This window comes from Hypanus sabinus, chromosome 3 (genome assembly GCF_030144855.1).
Source record: "Hypanus sabinus isolate sHypSab1 chromosome 3, sHypSab1.hap1, whole genome shotgun sequence".
Classification (NCBI taxonomy): domain Eukaryota; kingdom Metazoa; phylum Chordata; class Chondrichthyes; order Myliobatiformes; family Dasyatidae; genus Hypanus; species Hypanus sabinus.
In genome coordinates, this window is record NC_082708.1 from 7,473,708 (window position 1) to 7,492,936 (window position 19,229).

The following is a 19,229-nucleotide window of genomic DNA, read 5'->3' on the forward strand; positions in this document are numbered from 1 at the left end:
GTCCCCGCCCTCCTGCACCTGACTACTGACGTCGGAATTCCACCGCTGGCACATCGGCAAAGCACCGGACAGACATGAGCTCCACCGGCTCCAGAGGGACGCCGAGATCCAGTATGGGACCCTCCCACAACGTGAGTGAAAAGAGTTTGTGTTTAACCACGTCTCCCCCACACCGCTCTTTTTCTGTCTCTTCCCTTTCTCATTTTCAACCTTTCTCCCCCCTCTTTACCCATCCGTCTCTCCTTCCTCTCTCCCCTTTCTCCCTCTCTATCTCTGTCTCCCTCTCATTTCACCCTCTCTCTGTCCCTCTCTCTCCCTTCCCTTCACTCTTACTCTTTCCCTTACCATCAATCTTTCTCTCTTGCCCCCCCTTCCACTTCACTTTCACTCTGTCACCCTCCCCCTTTACCCCTCCCACCCTCACCCTTTACCCCTCCTGGCACCCCCTTTCCCCCTCTGCGCTCCCTTTCCCTCTCTCACCCACACACACTTTCTCTGCCCACTTCTTTCTACCCCCTCTATCCCCTCTTCTCCCCCATCCACTCACTACCACACCCCCTCTCATTACTGCCCCCCTCACAATGCTCATTCTCCCCTTTCCCCCCATCTCCCCCTCTATTCCCTTCCGTCCCCCTCACCTCTCATTTTGCCTCTGATCCTTTCTCTCATCCTCCCTCCCATGCATCTCTGCCCCTCCGCCTGTCCCAGACATGTATCAACTGAAGCCTCCCCCTAAGTGTTTCCTACCATCGGAGATGGGTGATGTCGGAGGGGTCAGAGTCAATTGTTCAGTGGAGTACCAGGCCCTTTGGCCCAACGGATCCATGCTGGCCTGAATTCCCATCCCGCTGCTCCCATTTGCCCATCGTTTGTCCCATATCCCTCTAAACCTTTCTGATCCATGTCCTTCCAAATGTCTTTACAACTTGTTATTGTACCTGCTTCATCCACATCCCCTGGCAGATCCATATACTCAAAGAGGCTGTCCAGTTAAATCCTTCCCCCCCCCCACACCTTAAACCTGTGCCCTCAGCTGCATGTTTGCTCAGGGCTGGGTGTGGCATCTTTATTCCCCTCAGATGTGGACTTCTGACTTTATGGTAGGACCCTGGACTTGCTATCCAAGTGACGATGCTAGAGGGGGCAAGAGAGAGACGGAAGGGGGTTGGGAAGGGGAGAGAGACACACACAGACGAAATGGGAAGTGGTGGGAAGAGAGAGGGAGGAGGGGAGGGGAAAGAGAGGGGAGAGAGATGAGAGAGGGAAGGGGGAAGGTTGAGGGAGTGAAGAGCAAGAGGGGATAAAGAGATGGAGTGGGAGAGAGTAGGGAAAGACAGGGATAGGAAAGAGAGCAGATGGAGGAGAGGGGAAGACAGAGTTGCTGGGGGAGGAGGAGAGAGAGAGGGAAAATGTGACGAGAGGAGAGTGGGACAAAGGGAAAGAGGTGTGTGATCACTTGAGGTGGTGTCATCTGTGGAAATACCCTGCTCACTTCAACAGCTTGTGGATTTGAGTTCCTTTCCTGGGATCTGAGCACTGAAATTCGCAGAGATGTATTATTATTATCATCAGCTTTATTTCAATGTTTGAAGTAAATTTATTATCAAAGTACATGCACATTGAAGCATAAAAATGTTCAGTGACGTATGTTGTTTCCGTCAATGACCAATGCTGTCCAAGGATGTGCTGGGGGCAAACACAAGTAGCCATAAGATATAGGAGCAGAAAGGAGTCCGTAAGTCAAAACAAAAATGGGAAAGTGACTTGAATATTACAATTGAAGAAACAAATTGGTCAAGACTATGTCTTGATAGTATGACAAATATAATAAATGTCCGGTTAAGATTAGTGCAATATAATTTTTTACATCAATTATATATTATACCACAAAAAATAAATTAATTAAACCCAAATTTATCCGATCAGTGTTTCCAATGTAAACAAGAAATCTGTACTTTTTTACATTCTACTTGGTCTTGTTCTAAAATTCAACCTTTTTGGACAAATTTAAGAGTTTTATTGGAACAAATTATTGGAACACAACTTCCACATAGTCCAATATTATTTTTATTAGGTGACATTGAAGGGATAAAATCAAAACCCAAATTGAATAAATATCAGAAAGAATTTATAAAAATTGCACTGGCAGTAGCCAAAAAGGCTATTGCAGTTACTTCAAAATCGGATGCATACTTAAGTATAGATCGTTGGAAGAATGAAATTTCCAGCTGTATTCCACTTGAAAAAATTACTTATAACTTAAGAGATAAATATGAAACATTTTTGAAAATTTGACGCCCTTATTTACAAAAGGCAGGATTAAATATATAGGTGCTGTGAAGATAATAAAATTGGTTATTTGGGGAAAGAAATAAATATATATACTAAAGTTATTATGAACTCCATGGAGCATGTGGGGATCTCCCGATATTCAGGCATCCTTTCTTTTTTTTCTTTCTTTTTTTCTATAGGGATGTTAGGGGGGAGGAGGGAAGGGTATATATATATTTTTTTACATATTTTCTTTTTCTTTCTGTAATTATTTAAAAACTCGATTTAAAAAAAAAGTTTTTTAAAAAAAGATATAGGAGCAGAATTAGGCCACTTGGCCCATCAAATCTGCTTCAGCATGTCATCATGGCTGATCCATTGCTGCCCTGGCTAATCAAGACACTATCACCTCTGCCTTAAATACCCCCATTTACGGCCTCCACAGCTGCCTGGGGCAGTGAATTCCACAAGTGTGGCCATGCCTCCAGCGCCAATGTGACATGCCCGCATGTCAGTAACCCTAACTCATACACCTTTGAACTGTGGGAGGAAACCGGAACAGCAGAGGAGACCCATGCGGTCACGACGAGAACATACAAACTCCCTACAGACGGCAATGGGAATTGAACCCGGATCAGTGATTGCTGGTGCTGTAAAGCTTTGTGTGAACCACTACACTACCATGTACAGTGACTATAAAAAGTATTCAGCTCCCTTGGAAGTTTTCATATTTTATTGTTTTACAACATTGAATTACAGTTGATTTAATTTGGCTCCTTTGACACTAATCAACAGAAAAAGACTCTTTTGTGTAAAAATGAAAACAGATCTCTACAGAGTGATGTAAATTAATTACAAATGTGAAACTCAAAATAATTGCTGCATATGTATTTACCGCAATGTGACACACCACATCGTCACTGCAGCTAATTGATTTCACAAACCACATAATTAGTTAAATGGAGATCTGTTTCTGGAGATCTGTGTGCAGACAAGGTGTTTCAATTGATTGTAGTAAAAATACACCTGTATCTGGAAGGTCCAACTGCTGGTGAGTCAGTATCCTGGCAAAAACTACACCATGAAGATGAAAGGACACTCCAAGCAACTCTGTGAAGAGTTTATTGAACAGCACAAGTCAGGAGACGGATACAAGGAAATTTCCAAGTCACTGAATATCCCTTGGAGTACAGTTAAGTCAATCTTCAAGAAATGGAAAGAATATGGCACAGCTATAAATCTGCCGAGAGAAGGCTGTCCTCAAAAACTGAGTGACCGTTCAAGATGGGGATGAATGAGGGAGGCCACCAAGAGACCCATGATAGCTCTGGAGGAGTGACAAGTTTCAGTGGCTGAGATGGGAGAGACTGCGCCCAGGTTGCCCGGGTGCCTCACTAGTCACTGTTTTATGGGAGAGTGACATTGTTGAAAAAAGCTCACATGAAATTTCGGCAGAAGGCATGTGGGAGACTCTGAAGTCAGCTGGAAGAAGGTTATGTGGTCTGATTAAACCAAAATTGAGCTCTTTGGCCTTCAGACTAAACACTGCACATCATCAAAAACACACCATCCCTACCGTGAAGCACGGTGGTGGCTGCATCAGGCTGTGGGGATGCTTCACTGCAGCAGGTCCTGGAAGGCTCGTGAAGGTAGAAGGTAAAATGAATGCATCAAAATACAGGGAAATCCTGGAAGAAAAGGGCTGTTCACTCACGATCCCCATGCAATCTGACAGAGCTTGGGCTGTTTTGTGAAGAAGATTGGGGAAAAATTGCAGTGTGCAGATCTGCAAAGCTGATAGAGACCTATCCACACAGACTGCAATTGCTGCCAAAGGTGCATCTACTAAGTATTGATTTGAAGGGAATAAATACTTGTGCAATCAATTATTTTGTGTTTTATATTTGTAATTGATTTAGATGACTTTGTAGAGACCTGTTTTCGCTTTGACACAAGATAGTCTTTTTCTGTTGATCAGTGTCAAAAAAGGCAAATGAAATCCACTGTGATTCAATGTTGTAAAACAATAAAACATGAAAACTTCCAAGGGGTGAATACTTTTCATAGGCATTGTATTTACTAAAAATTAGTTGCTCAGAACAGCACTGAGGGTGCGCTGTATTCCAGATGAGGTATGAACTCTCTCAGGACACCGTTGCACAGGAATGGTGGGCGTTCTTTGCTGGGGCCAATGTTACCTCATGTCCACTACCATCAAAATCAGTGCCTGTTCCTAGATAAAGGGCCCAAAACCACTCACCATATCTAAAAGTGCTCTGAGATCTTTCTGTGCACTACCCGGCTGCTGTACTTAACTATGTGACAACTGCGTGAGAGGACGATGGAGAAAGGGGCTCTCACAAAATATAAGTCTTGGGGAAACCACTTGAATTGTCAAGGGAACGAAGGTGGTGAACCAATCGGAAATGGGATTGGTGTAGGCAAGGATTCTCGCTGAACGCAGTGGTCCGAAAGGCCTGTTTCTCTTGTAATTGTGAAAAGCAGAGATTTTTGTTCAGCATGTAGCATTCTTGCCTTTATCTGTTAAGCTATTGAGTTGAAGAATTAGGAAATCATGTAACACCTATGTAAAAAAAAAAAATGTGGTTAGTCTACACTTGGAGTTCTGTGTGCATTTCTGGTTGCCCCACTACAGGAAGATGTTGATGCTTTGGAGAGGGTTCACCAAAATCAAATCAAATCAAATTCAAGTTGAATTATCATTCAACCATGCACTGATACAGCCTAATGAAACAGTGTTACTCTGGCACCAAGTTGCAAAGCATACACAGCACATTCAAAATAGCGAGCAAAAAAAAAAACAGGCAAAAAAAAAACTCATATAAAATCCAAGCGCTATATCCTGCAAGCTGATGGTAGAGTCTCCCAGCTGTGCACAGATGCAATCCAGCCTGTCATTCACTGATCGAACACTGGAGGGCAGCACTAATGGGAGAGGCCGGCCAGCCCCCCCAGCCGAGCACGGATGCCGTGCTACACCGTCTCCGGTGTCTCGCCAACTGGAGCGCAGTAGCAGGCAAGCCCGCGGCTTGAGGCCTCATCCTCACGCACCGATGGGGTAGTCCTGCAGTACCTAAAGTTCTTGGACTCCAGAATTGCCTTGTGATCATAAAAAACACATTTAACAAAGCAAAAAAAACGCCAGAATGTTTTCTGGATACGAGAGTATTAGCAATTAGGTGGGACAAACTTTAGTTGTTTTTTCTGGAGGCTGAGTGGAGAGCTGATAAAAGTTTGTAAGATTGGGAGCAGCACAGTAGACATTCAGAATATTTACCCCAGGACAGAAAGGACAAATAATAGAGGCCATAGATTTAAGGTGCAGTAGGGGGAAGTTCAGTAGAGATGTAAAGCTTTTTATTCAGAGTGATGGGTGCCTAGAATGTTCTGCCAGGGGCTTGTTTTATTTGTTTGCACGGTTTGTCTTTTTTTTCCACATTGTTTATTTGTCCGTCCTTGTATATTTACTTATTTCATTTACTTAGTGGTACATTGCACGTAGACCCTTCTGACTCACTGAGCCACTCCGCCCCAGAAACCCCCGATTAAACCCGAGTAACCCAAGCCTAATCACAGGACACTTTACAATGATCAATTAACCTACCCAGTACCTCTTATGGGAGGAAACCCACACATTCTACTGGGAGGACGTAGAGACTCCTTATAGAACAGTGCTGGGATTGAACTCCAAATTCCAGAACACCCTGGGCTGTAAAAGCATCATGCTAACCCCTCACACTACTGTGGAAACCAGTTTTTGTGCGTGGTTTTTAATTGATTCATTTGTATTGCTTGCTTCTACCATGAATGCCTGCAAGAAAACGAACCGAAGGTGGCATGTGGTGACCTATCAGTATTTTGATAATAAATTTACTTTGAACATAGAAACCTACAGCACATTACAGGCCCTTCAGCCCACATTGTTGTGCTGACCATGTAAGACGACTCTAGAAACTGACTAGAATTTCCCTACTGCATAGCTCTCTATTTTTCTAGGCTCCATGTACTTATCTAAGAGTCTCTTAAAAGACCCTATTGAACTTTGAAGTTGAACGTGCAGGAATAGCGGGATACGGATTATGTGCAGATGAGGTCAGTCGACATGTTTAATACAGACAGGATGGGTCAAAGGGCCTATTGCTGTTTTGTACCATTCAATGTTCCATATGCGGTAACACAGAGGAGGCTATTTGGCCCATTAAGTGTGTGCTTGTTACAAAAGCAATGGCTTTAATCCCATCCTCCTACCCTGGGTCTATCGTAAGCCTCTATCATAAGAAACAAGAGCAGGAGGAGGCCATCTGGCCCGTCGTGCCTGCTCCGCCATTCAACAAGATCATGGCTGATCTGACCATGGACTCATCTCCACCTACCTGCCTTTTCCCCAGAACCTTTAATTCCCCTACTATGCAAAAATCTATCCAACCTGGCCTCCACTGCTTCATTGGACAGAGAATTCCACAGATGTACCACTCCCTGGTAAAAGCAGGTCCTCATCTGTCCTAAATCTATGCCCTGGAATCTTGAGGCTATGTCTCACCCACCAGTGGAAACAAGTTTCCTGCCTCTATCTTATCTATCCCTTTCATAATTTTATATGTTTCTCTAAGATCTCCTCTTATCCTTCCAAATTCCAGCGAGTACAGCCCCAGGTGATTCAATCTCTCCTCGTAGTCTAAACCCCTCATCTCTGGAATCAACCCGGTGAACCTCCTCTGCACCGACTCCAAAGCCACTATATCTTTTCTCAAGTAAGGAGACCAGAACTGCACACAGTACCCCAGGTGTGGCCTCACCAGTACCCTGTATAGTTGCAGCATAATCTCCTTGCTCTTAAATTCAATGCCTCTAGCAATGAAGGCCAACATTCCATTTGCCTTCTTGACAGCCTGCTGCACCTGCAAACCAACCTTTTGTGATTCATGCACAAGGACTCCCAAGTCCCTCTGCACAACAGAATTCTGCAATAATCTAATAATCTGCTTCCAAAATGATGATCTCGCATTTACCAACATTGTATTCCATCTGCCAGAACTTTGCCTACTCGCTTAACCTATCTATATCCCTCTACAAACTCTCCGTATCTTCTGCACAATTTGCTTTTCCACTCAATTTAGTATCATCAGCAAACTTGGATACACTCAGTCCCCTCCTCCAGATCGTTAATATATATTGTGAACAGTTGCGGGCCCAGCACCAACCCCTGCCACTGATTGCCAACCAGGGTAAAACCCATGTATCCCAACCCTCTGCTTTCTATTAGTTAACGAATCCTCTATCTATGCTAATACATCACCCCAGCTCTATGGTTATTCCTATGGATAAGTCTTTTATGCGGCACCTTATTGAACGCCTGCTGGAAATCCAAGTAAATAACATCCATCTGTTCCCCTCTATTCACTGTGCTCATTGTATCCTCAAAGAGCTCCAGTACAGGACCTGCCTTTGTGAATCCATGCTGCATCTGCCTTATGGATCCATTTCTTTCAAAATGCCTCACTATTTATTTTTTAATGATAGCTTCCAAGTATTTTCCCAACTACAGATGTTAAAATAACTGGCCTATAGTTACCTGCCTTTTGCCTATATCCTTTTTTAAACAGTGGTGCGACATACACCTTCTTCCAATACACCAGGACGTGCCAAAATTCCAAAGAATTTTGGTAAATTACCACCAAAGCCTCGACTATAACTTCTGCCATTTCTTTCAGTACCATGGGATACATTCCATCAGGACCGGGGGACTTGTCTATCTTCAGGCTCACAATTTTGCTCAGCATTACCTCTTTAGTGATAGCTATCGTATCAAGGTCCTCACCTCCCATCGCATCCATAACATCGCTCTTTGGCATGTTAGACATGTCCTCCACCATGAGGACCAACCCAAAGTAGTCATTCAAAGCCTCAGCCATTTCCTCATTACCCAATATCAATTCCCCCTTCTCGTCCTCCAAGGGATCTATGTTCACTTTAGCCACCCTTTACTGCTTTATATAATTATAAAAACTTCTACTGTCCATTTTTATATTATTTTCATAACTATCTTCCCTTCCTTTATTGCTTAGTGTTTTTTTTTTGATGCCTTTTAAAGTTTTCCCAATCTTCCAGTTCCCCTCTACTCTTGGTGACTTTGTATGCATGAGCTTTTGGTGTGATGCCTTCCTTTATTTCCTTAGTTACCCAAGGCTGGCTCTCTCCACCCTTACTGTCCTTGCTTTTAGCTGGAATATATTTTGTTGAGCACCATGAAAAATCTCTTTGAAAGTCTTCCACCGTTCCTTAACCATCCCACTACATAGCCTGTGTTCCCAGTATACACTAGCTAAGTTCTCCCTCATCCCATTGTAGTCTTCATTTTTTAGGCATAATACACAGGTTTCCGATCATACTATCAGATCTCCCTTGGCCTCCACCGCTCCAGAGTCCAATCTCGTGTTGTGGCACTTGCCCTCTAATCCAGCCAGCATCCTGGTAAACCTCTTCTGAACTGTCTCCAAAGCCCTGACATCCTTCCTATAATGGGGCAACCAGAACTGTGTGCAGTACTCCAGATACAGCCTAACTAGTTGAACAGACATGAAGCCTTGTGCAACCAGAACACAAAAGTAAACCCACACTATCTCAGCATTCCAATATGTCACACGTCTACATTTTCGAATAGGCGTTAACAAATACTAGGCAGGATAACACTGTATGCACAACAATTATGTGTGATTTCCAAAGGAATTTCTCAAGCTGCACCCTGCTCTCGATATGACTTCTGCATCAAGTATTTCCAGAATCTCTCTTCAATGCCCTAAATACCAGTGAATCACTTGAACTCAGTCCAGTACTGTATTTTATAACTGTCTGTCATGGCGTTGCTGAGACTTCGGAGACCTGGCTTTGATTCCACACAGGGATGTCTATCAGATGGGCCTCTGTCTGCTGTTAGTTTCTGAGATCTCAATTACAAGTCATTGATGAGGTGCTGCACTCATACAGTATCACCCCTCCCACAGTGACACTCAATACAGCCCCTCCGACAGTGTGATGCTCAGTATCACCTCTCCCACAGTGTGACCCTCCCTCAGTACCACCCCCTCCCACAGTGTGACCCTCCCTCAGTACCACCCCTCCCACAGTGTGACCCTCCCTCAGTACCACCCCCTCCCACAGTGTGACCCTCCCTCAGTACCACCCCTCCCACAGTGTGACCCTCCCTCAGTACCACCCCCTCCCACAGTGAGTTCCTCCCTCAGTATCACCTCTCCCACAGTGTGATACTCAATACAGCTCCTCCCACAGTGTGACCCTCCCTCAGTACCACCCTCTCCCACAGTGTGACCCTCCCTCAGTACCACTCCCTCCCACAGTGTGATACTCAATACAGCTCCTCCCACAGTGTGACCCTCAGTATCACCCCTCCCACAGTGTTTCTCCCTCAGTACCACCCCTCCCAGTGTGACCCTCAATGCAGCCCCTCCCACAGTGAGTTCCTCCCTCAGTATCACCTCTCCCACAGTGTGACCCTCCCTCAGTACCACCCCCTCCCACAGTGTGATGCTCAATACAGCTCCTCCCACAGTGTGACCCTCAGTATCACCCCTCCCAGTGTGACCCTCAATGCAGCCCCTCCCACAGTGAGTTCCTCCCTCAGTATCACCTCTCCCACAGTGTGACCCTCCCTCAGTACCACCCCTTCCCACAGTGACCCTCAATACCACCCTCCCACAGTGTGACCCTCCATACAGCCCCCCCCCCACAGTACAGCACTCCCTAGTATTGCCCCTCTTTCTTCTCTCCAGTAACTGAGGATGTTATAGGGCGTTGGTCAGATCACATTTAAAGTATAGTGTGCAGTTTCGGGTCCCGTAGCTACGAAAAGATGTGCTGGCACTCGAGAAGGCCCAAAGGAGGCTCACAAGAATGATCTTAGGAGCAACAGGGTTAATGTGTGACAAGTGTTTGATGGCTCTCGGCCTGTTCTTGCTGGAGTTTGAAGAATGCGGAGGGATCTCCTTGAAACCTATTGAATGTTGAAAGGCTTAGATAGATGCTTCCTATAGCAGGGGAGTCTGGGACCAGAAGGCATAGCCACAGAATAGAAGGACGTCCATTTAGAACAGAGATGAGGAAGATTTTTTTTTAGCCAGAGAGATGTGAATCTGTCACAGATGGCTGTGGAAGCCAGGTTGTTGGGTATATTTAGAGCAGAGGTTGGTATTCTTGTGATGAGTCGGGGAATCAAAGGTTGGCCATGTTGGAATGGCAGAGCAGGCTCTATAGGCTAAATGGCCTAATTTTACTCCTATATGTTGTGGTCTTGTAACTCTCTCTGTTGGCCTTGTTACTTTAGGCATCCTCAGTGCTGAGCCTGAACATTGGAGGCCACATCTATTGGACCACTTTTGGTACCCTAAATCGGTTCCCGGGCTCCAAGCTGGCCGAGATGGTCAACGGGCAGTCCAAGGCGAGGATGGACCAGGACGGGAGATACTTCATTGACCGCGATGGCACCCACTTCCGGCACGTGCTGGACTTCCTCCGGGGCAGAGACCCGCCGCCCCACCTGGCCAAGGAGGTCTACCAAGAGGCGGTGTACTATGACATTGAGCCGCTGGTCAAGCTGCTGGAGGACTCCCCCAAGCTCTTCGGTGAGGTGGTGGGACGCCGGCAGTTCCTGGCCAGGGTGCCCAACTACCAGGAGAACATCGAGGTGATGGTGCGGGTGGCCAGGGCCGAGGCCATGGCCGCCAGGCACTCCACGGTAATTGTGTGCGTGGTCAAGAAGGAGGAGGAGGTTCCCAAGTGCCAGGATGCAGTGAACACCCTGGACACGGACAAGGAGTCGGTGGTGCAGTTCGGACCTTGGAAGGCTCCACCTTCCGTCTCGGACCTCCTGCATTGCATCCAACTGGACATTGAGAGCAAGGGCTACCAGGCATCCTGCCGGCCTCTGGAGATGGGGAAAGGATTCCTTACCAGACCCTGTGAGTTCCTCTACAAGTTCACCTTCACCTGGTGGTGAGACAGAGCCCTCAACTTCTCCCAAGCGAATGTTTGGCATGGGGGTGGGGGCACCATTGAGACTCAGGAAACTGAAGATCGGACAAGTAGGAGGCTTGTTAAAGCTTCAGGACAATACTGTAAATTATCTGGTCTATCGCGGCTGTGCCAGCACTTTGATGAAGCACTCTACTAGATGCCATCTCCACCCCCCTGGGCATTGCTCTCTCCAGGTACTTTATTGAGAGATGCAGTGTCGAGTAGGCCCTTCCTTCCCTTCATGCTGTCCCACGCAGCAACCCGACCATTTCACCCTAACGTAATCACTGGACAATTGACAATGACAAATTCCAGTCGCTACGTCTTGGGACTGTGAGAGGAAACTGGAGCACCTGGAGGAAACCAAGGTGCTTCATGAGAAGGACGTGAAGACTTCCTGACAGAGCATGCCAGAATTATACTTCAAACGCTGATGTCCTGAGCTGAGCTAACCGCTATGCCATTGAGGCTCCCAGTTTTTCCCATTTTTATTCAGTATTCCTGTTTAAATCATTTCGGTCTGATCTCTCCGCTTGTTTTGGAACACTTTGTAACCAATTACCCAGATTCTCCAATGTCCGGGTTCACACCTCCTCGGTGGTGACATCTACTACCGTTTCTGAAATAATTAACCTCCTTTCTGTGCTGGAGTATTAACTAGGTCATTTTCATAGAACATAGAGCACTACAGGTCCCTTGCTGACCTTTTAACCTACTCCAAGATCTATGTAACGCAGCATGGCAGAATAGTAGTTAGCTCATCCCTTTACAGTGCTGTTTGGCGTTCAGTTCCCACTGCTGCTTGTGAGGTGTTTGTACATTCTCCACCTGACCGTGTGGATTTCCTTCTGGAGCTCCGGTTTCCTCCCACTTTCCAAAGATGTACAGGTTAGGGTTAGTGAGGTTGGTGCCAGAAGTGTAGCAGCACTTGCGGGCTGCCGAGCACAATCCTCACTGATTTGATTTTATGCAAACAACACATTCCACTGTACGTTGTGTTGTTTCAATGGAGATTTGACAAATAAAGCTAATTTTTTAATCTTTCCCACAGGGCCCTCCATTTTTTTTTTCATCCATGCGCCAATCTAAGAGTTTCTTAAATGTCCCTAACATGTCTACCTCTATCACCAGTGCTTTCTGTGCATTTACCATTCTCTGTGTTAAATATCTACCTCTGATATTCCAACCCCCACCATTACACTCCTCCTATCACCTTAAAACTATGCCCCTCCTATCAGACACTCCTGACCTCGAATAAAGCCCCTGGCTGTCCTCTCTATCTGTGTCTCTTATCATCTTGTACACCTCTCATCCTCCTTTGCTCCGAGGAGAGAAGTGGGAGCTTGCATACCCTCTCCTCATCCAGGCAGCACCCTGGTTTCTTTTGGAAAGATTTTAAAGTGGATTCCAATCAAGCATCTTCATACAAAGAAAACAGCAGGCAAAGAAAAGAGACTCATTCTCTCCACTCTGCTTGGTAAATGTCTCTGATCCCATTAACTAGTAAATTTTCAGAGGAAAATGGTTTCAAAATGTTCCTCTGTTTGGAAAACAGATTAGCTTTATTTGTCACAAGTGTATCGAAAGATACAGTGAATTGCATCGTTTCGTATCGACGACTAACGCAGTCCGGGGGGGTGTTCTGGGGGCAGCCCGCATGTCATCATGGTTCCGGTGCCAACCTCGCATGCTCACAACTCACTAACCCAAACCCGTAGGAATCCCACGCGGTCAAGGGGAGAACAAACAAACTCCTTACAGACCGCGGCAGAATTGAACCCCAATCGTGCAGCTGGCGCAGTAACGACTTACACTAACCGCTATGCTACCATGCTGCCTAGTTTTAGATTCTCCTGCCCTGGGGCAGAGGTGCCAACTTCCATAGTTTTATAAACGTCTAAGGTCACCCCTCGGCCTCTTACTGAGGACAAACACTCACTATCCAATCTCTCCTTAAAAGTACAGCCCTCCATTCCAGGTAACATCCTGGTGAATCTCTTCCACACACTCTGTACTGCTACAACATTCTGCAGTTTGGTGACCAGAACTGTGCAATGCCTCGACTCACTTCACATCTAAATGATCCCATTAGGACGCCACAGTAGCGTAGCAATTAACATGACCCTATTAAAGTTCAATTCTGATGCTGTCTGTAAGAAGTTTGTACGTCCTTCCCATATACACATAGGTTTCCTCCAAGTTCTCTGGTGTCCTCCCACATTCCAAAAACATACCAGTTAGTAGGGATCATTGTCAATTGTCCTGTGATTAGGCTAGGGTTAAATAGGTGGGTTACTGAGTGGTGCAGGCTTCTTGGGCCAGAAGTGTCTGTTCCACATTGTATCTCTAAACAGACACTGGTCTCCATATGGAACTATGGGAAACTAATGTAATGGATAATTCAATTGGTGGGCATCATAGGTGTTGATAATATGTGATTGGCCCACTTTTGACAGAATCAGAATTAGAACTAATTTTGTTATCACTGACTTATATGAAATGTGTTGCTTTGTGGTAACAGTGTGGTGAAAAGGCATCTAATTTACTATGAAATTTTGAAATAAATAACAAGGTAGTGTTATTGGGTTGGTTCATTGTCCATTCAAAAAAACTGATGGTGGAAGGGAAGAATCTGTTCCTAAAACATTGACTGTGCATCTTCAGGCTCCTGTACCACCTCCCTGATGGTAGCAATGAGAAGAGGGCATGGCCTGGGTGATGTGGGTCCTTAATGAGGGTGCCACCTTTAATGAGACATTGTCGTTTGAAGATGTCCTCGATGGTGGGAGGGCTAGTGCCCTTGATGGCGCTGGCTGAGTTTACAACTTTCTGCAGCATTTTCCAACCCTGTGCAGTGGCCCCTCCATACCAGACGGTGATGTAGCCAGTTAGAATGCTCTCCATGATACATCTGTAGAAATTTGCTGGAGTCTTGGTGACATACCAAATCTCCTCAAACTCCTCATGAAACATAGCCATTGTTGTGCCTTCTTTATAATTGCGTCAATATGTTGGGCCCAGGACAGAGCTTCAGATATCTTAATGGAACTTAATGAAGATAATTAATCCAGGGAACTACAACTGAGAAATATTTAATAACACTAAATAAGTAGTGCAGAAAGAGAGTAAAATGGTGAGGTTGTTTTCATAGACCATTCAGAATCTACTGACAGAGGGCAACAGATAGTTCCTAAATCATTGAGTGTGGGTCTTCAGGCTCTTGTACCTCCTTCCTGATGGCAGTAATGAGAAAATGTCCCATAGTCATGTAGCAATTAGCATGATGTTATTACACGTTGGGGTATGAGAGTTCAAGTTCAATGTCATCTGTAAGGAGTCTGTACATCCTCCCCATGGAATGCATGGGTTTTCTCCAGATGCTTCGGTTTCCTCCCACAGTCCAAGGACATAACGGTTAATAGGTTAATTGTAAAAATTATCCCGTGATTAGCCTACAGTTAATTGAGGGCTCGAAGGGCCTATTCCATGCTTTATCTCAATCAATTAATCAAAAAATAAATAAAGGTGAATTTGATTTGCCACTTTCCATGGGCTGATTCTAGTACAACGAGATCAGATTACAAAAATGGCTCAATTTTCTTTTTGCTTGCTGGAACCAGTAGGTAGGTTAACCTTTGACCCTAAATACCAGATACCCTTCACCTGTCCCCAAATGGATTGAAGTTTCTTTTGTGCACCCCGCTATCATCGAACGTCTGATTGCAGTTATGATCGAAGCAATTCAGTATGGTTGCTTAGTCCCAGTGAGAAATGTACAGAATGCTTCTTGCTGCTCATTTAGAACATGAACCAGTACAGCACAGGAACAGGCCCTTCAGCCCACAATGTTGAGCCAGACCTATCAAATTAGTAATCAAATGGCCAACTAAATTAATCCCCTCTGCCTACACAACGTTCAGAACATTCCATTTTCCTCATAAGCATGTGCCTATCTAAATGTCTCTTAAAAACCCCTAATGGATCTGCCTCTACCCCCACCCTAAACAACACCTTCCAGGCACTCACCCCTCCATGTGTGTAAAAAAAAAAAGCGCTTGCTCCTCATATCTCCTTTGAAATTACCTCCTCTCATCTTAAATGTGTGCCCTCTGGTATTATTCATCTCAACCCTGGGTAAAAGATACTGTCTGTCTAATCTATCAGCCTCTCATAATCTTATAAACCACTGTCTGACCTCCCCTCAGTCCACCACTCCAGAGAAAACAACCGTGGTTTGTCCAATCACATGTTACAGCACATGGCCCTCTAATCCAGGCAGTCTCCTGGTAAACTTCTGCACCCTCTCCAAAGCCTCGACATCCTTCCAATAATATGGAAAGTCTCCTTCGCACCTCCACAGTAACATTAGAAGAAGCAACAATACAATTTCCATCACAGACTTTAGGTCATGAATTCTCTCTGCTGTAGTTCACCAATACTCTAAAAGACTCTGATTAATAAATAATTCTAGTTTTAACAATAATTAATAGGGAAAAAAGAATATTTTGGCTGTCACTGATGTACTTTCTTCTACCTTCAACCCTTTGGAGCTTGTGCTAGTGTTGAAACACAGTGCTCCATATTACCGATGATTGCCCTTACAGAATTTGTGAATTGCTACCCAAAAATCTGAGATGTATAATAAAATTCATTCTTACAGAAATTACATGGAAATAATTTAATAAATAGATACAAAATGCATTTTCTTTTGAACTCATATTTCTTGATGCACATGCTGTCGACGCTGTTTTGCGTTACGGAAACTGGCGGCACAGACCACGTTCTAGGTAAGCCAAAGTAATACAATCACTCGTTGGGTCTGGCGTCCTCCTCACGGGGCGTCTATTGGAGGGTCCACCGGTGGCTGGAGAGGCCGAGCTGGGATCCGCACATTCCGGTGCAGAGTAAGTGGTGACTGTGGTCAGTGGTTTGGGTCTTTTGCTTGTTCGGTCTCTCCTTTCACAGCTGCCGCTTGTTCTCAGCGACACAGCGGAGGTCGTTCTCATGTAGCGCAGCTTCACCTTGAACAGATTTCCCCCAATTCAAAGTCAGAGTAAATATATTATCAAAGTGCATATATGTCGCCATTTTGCTGAGACTCATTTTCTTGCAGGCATTTACAGGTCAACAAAGAAATACTAGCGAATTTGTGAAAAAGTACACATAAATAAAGACTAACAAACAACCAATGTGTAAAAGAAGACAAATTGAGCAAATAAAAAGACTGAGAACATGAATTATTCGAAATGAGTCTGTAGGTTGTGGAATCACTTAAGCGTTGAGATGAATTAAGTTTTTATTTAGAAATACAGCACACAGCAAGCCGCACTGCCCAGCAACCCATTGATTTATTCCTATCCAAATCACAGGACAACTTACCATGGCCCGTTCACTTACTAACCAGTATGTCTTCGGAATGTGGGAGGAGACTGGGGCACCCAGAGAAAACCCGTGTAGACACAAGAAAAACGTACAAATTCCTTGCAGACAGCACTGGAATTGAACACTGAACTCCAATTCCTGGAAAAGTAATAGCATCTCACTAACAGGAATGCTACAGTGGTGCCTTATTATTCCCATTCCCATAATGTGCAGGTTTCTAATACTCCTTTAAACCATATATAACCATATAACAATCACAGCACGGAAACAGGCCATCTCGGCCCTCCTAGTCCGTGCCGAACTCTTAATCTCAACTAGTCCCACCTACCCGCACTCAGCCCATAACCCTCCACTCCTTTCCTGTCCACATACCTATCCAATTTTACCTTAAATGACACAACTGAACTGGCCTCTACTACTTCTACAGGTACCTTTTGTGTTCTCTTAAGGACCTAAACATAAGGTTCTATTTAAGGCTCTAAACATAATCCAGAAAATTATGGGGTGGAGAGCCTGACATCAATTGTGGGAAAGCTGTTGGAAGGTATTCTAAGGGACCGGATGCAAGTATTTGGATAGACATGGACTGATTAAGGATAGACAGCATAGTTTCATGTGTGGTAGACCTAACTAATCTTACAGAGTTTTTCAAGGAAGTTACCAGGAAAGTGGATGGTGACAAGACAGTGGATGCTGTCGTCATGGCATTTGACAAGGCCCTGCATGGGAGGCTGGTCAAGAAGGTTCTGTCACTCGGCATTCAGGATGAGGTAGTAAATTGGATGAGACATTGGCTTTGTGGGAGAAGCCAGAGGATGGAAGTAAAGGGTTGCTTCCCTGACTGGAGGCCTGTGACTAGCGGTGTGCCGCAGGGTTCAGTGCTGGGTACTTTGTTGTTTGTCATCTATATCAGTGACTTGAATGATTAACTGGATCACCTAATTTGTGGATGACTCAAAGAGTAGGAATTGAGTGGACAGTGAGGAAGGTTAACATGGCTTGCAGAGGGATCTGCATCAGCTGGAAAAATGGGCTGAAAAATGGCAGATGGAATTTAACTTAGACAAGTGCAGGGTTTTTGCATTTCAGTAGGACCAACCAGGGTAGGTCTTACACAGTGAACGGCAGGGCACTGAGGAATGTGGTAGACCAAAGAGATCTGGGAATTCATTGAAAGTGGCATCACAGGTAGGGTCATAAAGAAATCTTTTGGCACATTGGCTTTCATAACTCAATGTACTGAGTACAGGAAATGTTATTTTGAAGTTGTGTAAGACGTTGATGAGGCCTAATTTGGAGTATTGTGTACAGTTTTGGTCACCTATGTACAGGAAAGATGTAAACAAGGTTGAAAGAGTGCAGAGAAAATTCACAAGGATGTTGCTAGGTCTGGAGAACCTGAGTTATATGGAAAGATTGAATAGATTAGGACTTTATTCTTTAGAATGTATAAGATTGAGAGGAGATTTGATCAAGATTATGACAGGTATAGATAGAGTAAATACAAGCTGGCATTTTCCACTGAGGTTGGGTGGGGCTACAACCAGAGGTCATGGGATAAGGGTGAAAGGTGAAACATTTAAGTGGAACATTAGGGGAAACAGCTTCACTCAGAGGGTTGTGAGAGTGTGGAATGAGCTGCCAGCACAAGGGTTGCACGTGAACTCCATTTTAACATTTAATAGAAATTGGATTAGGTACACAGATAGTAGGAGTATAGAGGGTTATGGACCCAGTGCAGGTTGATGGAAATAGGCAGTATGAATGATTTTGGGCATGCACTCGATGGGCCGAAAGGCTTGTTTCTGTGCTGTACTACTCTATGTGCTGTAAGGTAGGCAAATGCAATACTAGCATTCATTTCGAGAGGACTGGAATACAAAAGCAAGGATGTAATGCTAAGTCTTTATACGGCATTGGTCAGACCGCACTTGAAGTATGATCAGCAGTTTTGGGTGCCTTTTCTAAGAAAGGATATGCTGGCACTGGGCAGAATCCAGAGGAGGTTCACAAGAATGATCCCAAGACTAAAATGGTTAATCTATTTTGAGTGTTTAATGGCTCTGGGCCTGTACTCGTTGGAGCTTAGAAGAATGAAGGGAGATCTTATTGAAATCTATTTAATATTGAAAAGCCTAGACAGAATGGATGTGGAGAGGGTGTTTCTAATAGTAGGAGAATCTCAGACCAGAATAGAGGGAGGTCCATTTAGAACAGAGATGAGGAGGAATTTCTTTAGGCAGAGGGTGGTAAATCTGTGGGAGCCATTGCCACAGACAGCTGTGGAGGCCATGTCATTGGGTAATTTTAACGAGGAGGCTGATGAGTTCTTGATTAATAAGGGTGTCAAAGGTTATGGGGAGAAGGCTGCAAAATAGGGTTGAGAGGGATAATAAATAAGCAGTGATGAAATGGCTGACCGGACTCAGTGAGCTGAATGGACTAACTTTTCTCCTGTATCTTGTGGTTTTATTGTAATGAGAAGTGTACAGGGCCAGTGACCTAGGTGCAATTCCCGCCAATGTCTG

The 19,229-nt window shown here is 44.8% G+C and overlaps 1 protein-coding gene across 1 annotated transcript; it reads left to right on the forward strand.

The window, feature by feature from the left end:
- Window positions 1–3: 3 nt before the first annotated feature.
- Window positions 4–16,448, forward strand: LOC132391021 (BTB/POZ domain-containing protein KCTD14-like). Its single transcript, XM_059963638.1, has 2 exons — window positions 4–131; window positions 10,631–16,448. Exons 1-2 carry the CDS (start codon window positions 75–77, stop codon window positions 11,300–11,302), a joined length of 729 nt encoding a protein of 242 aa, XP_059819621.1. The 5' UTR covers window positions 4–74; the 3' UTR covers window positions 11,303–16,448.
- The last annotated feature ends 2,781 nt before the right edge of the window (window positions 16,449–19,229 follow it).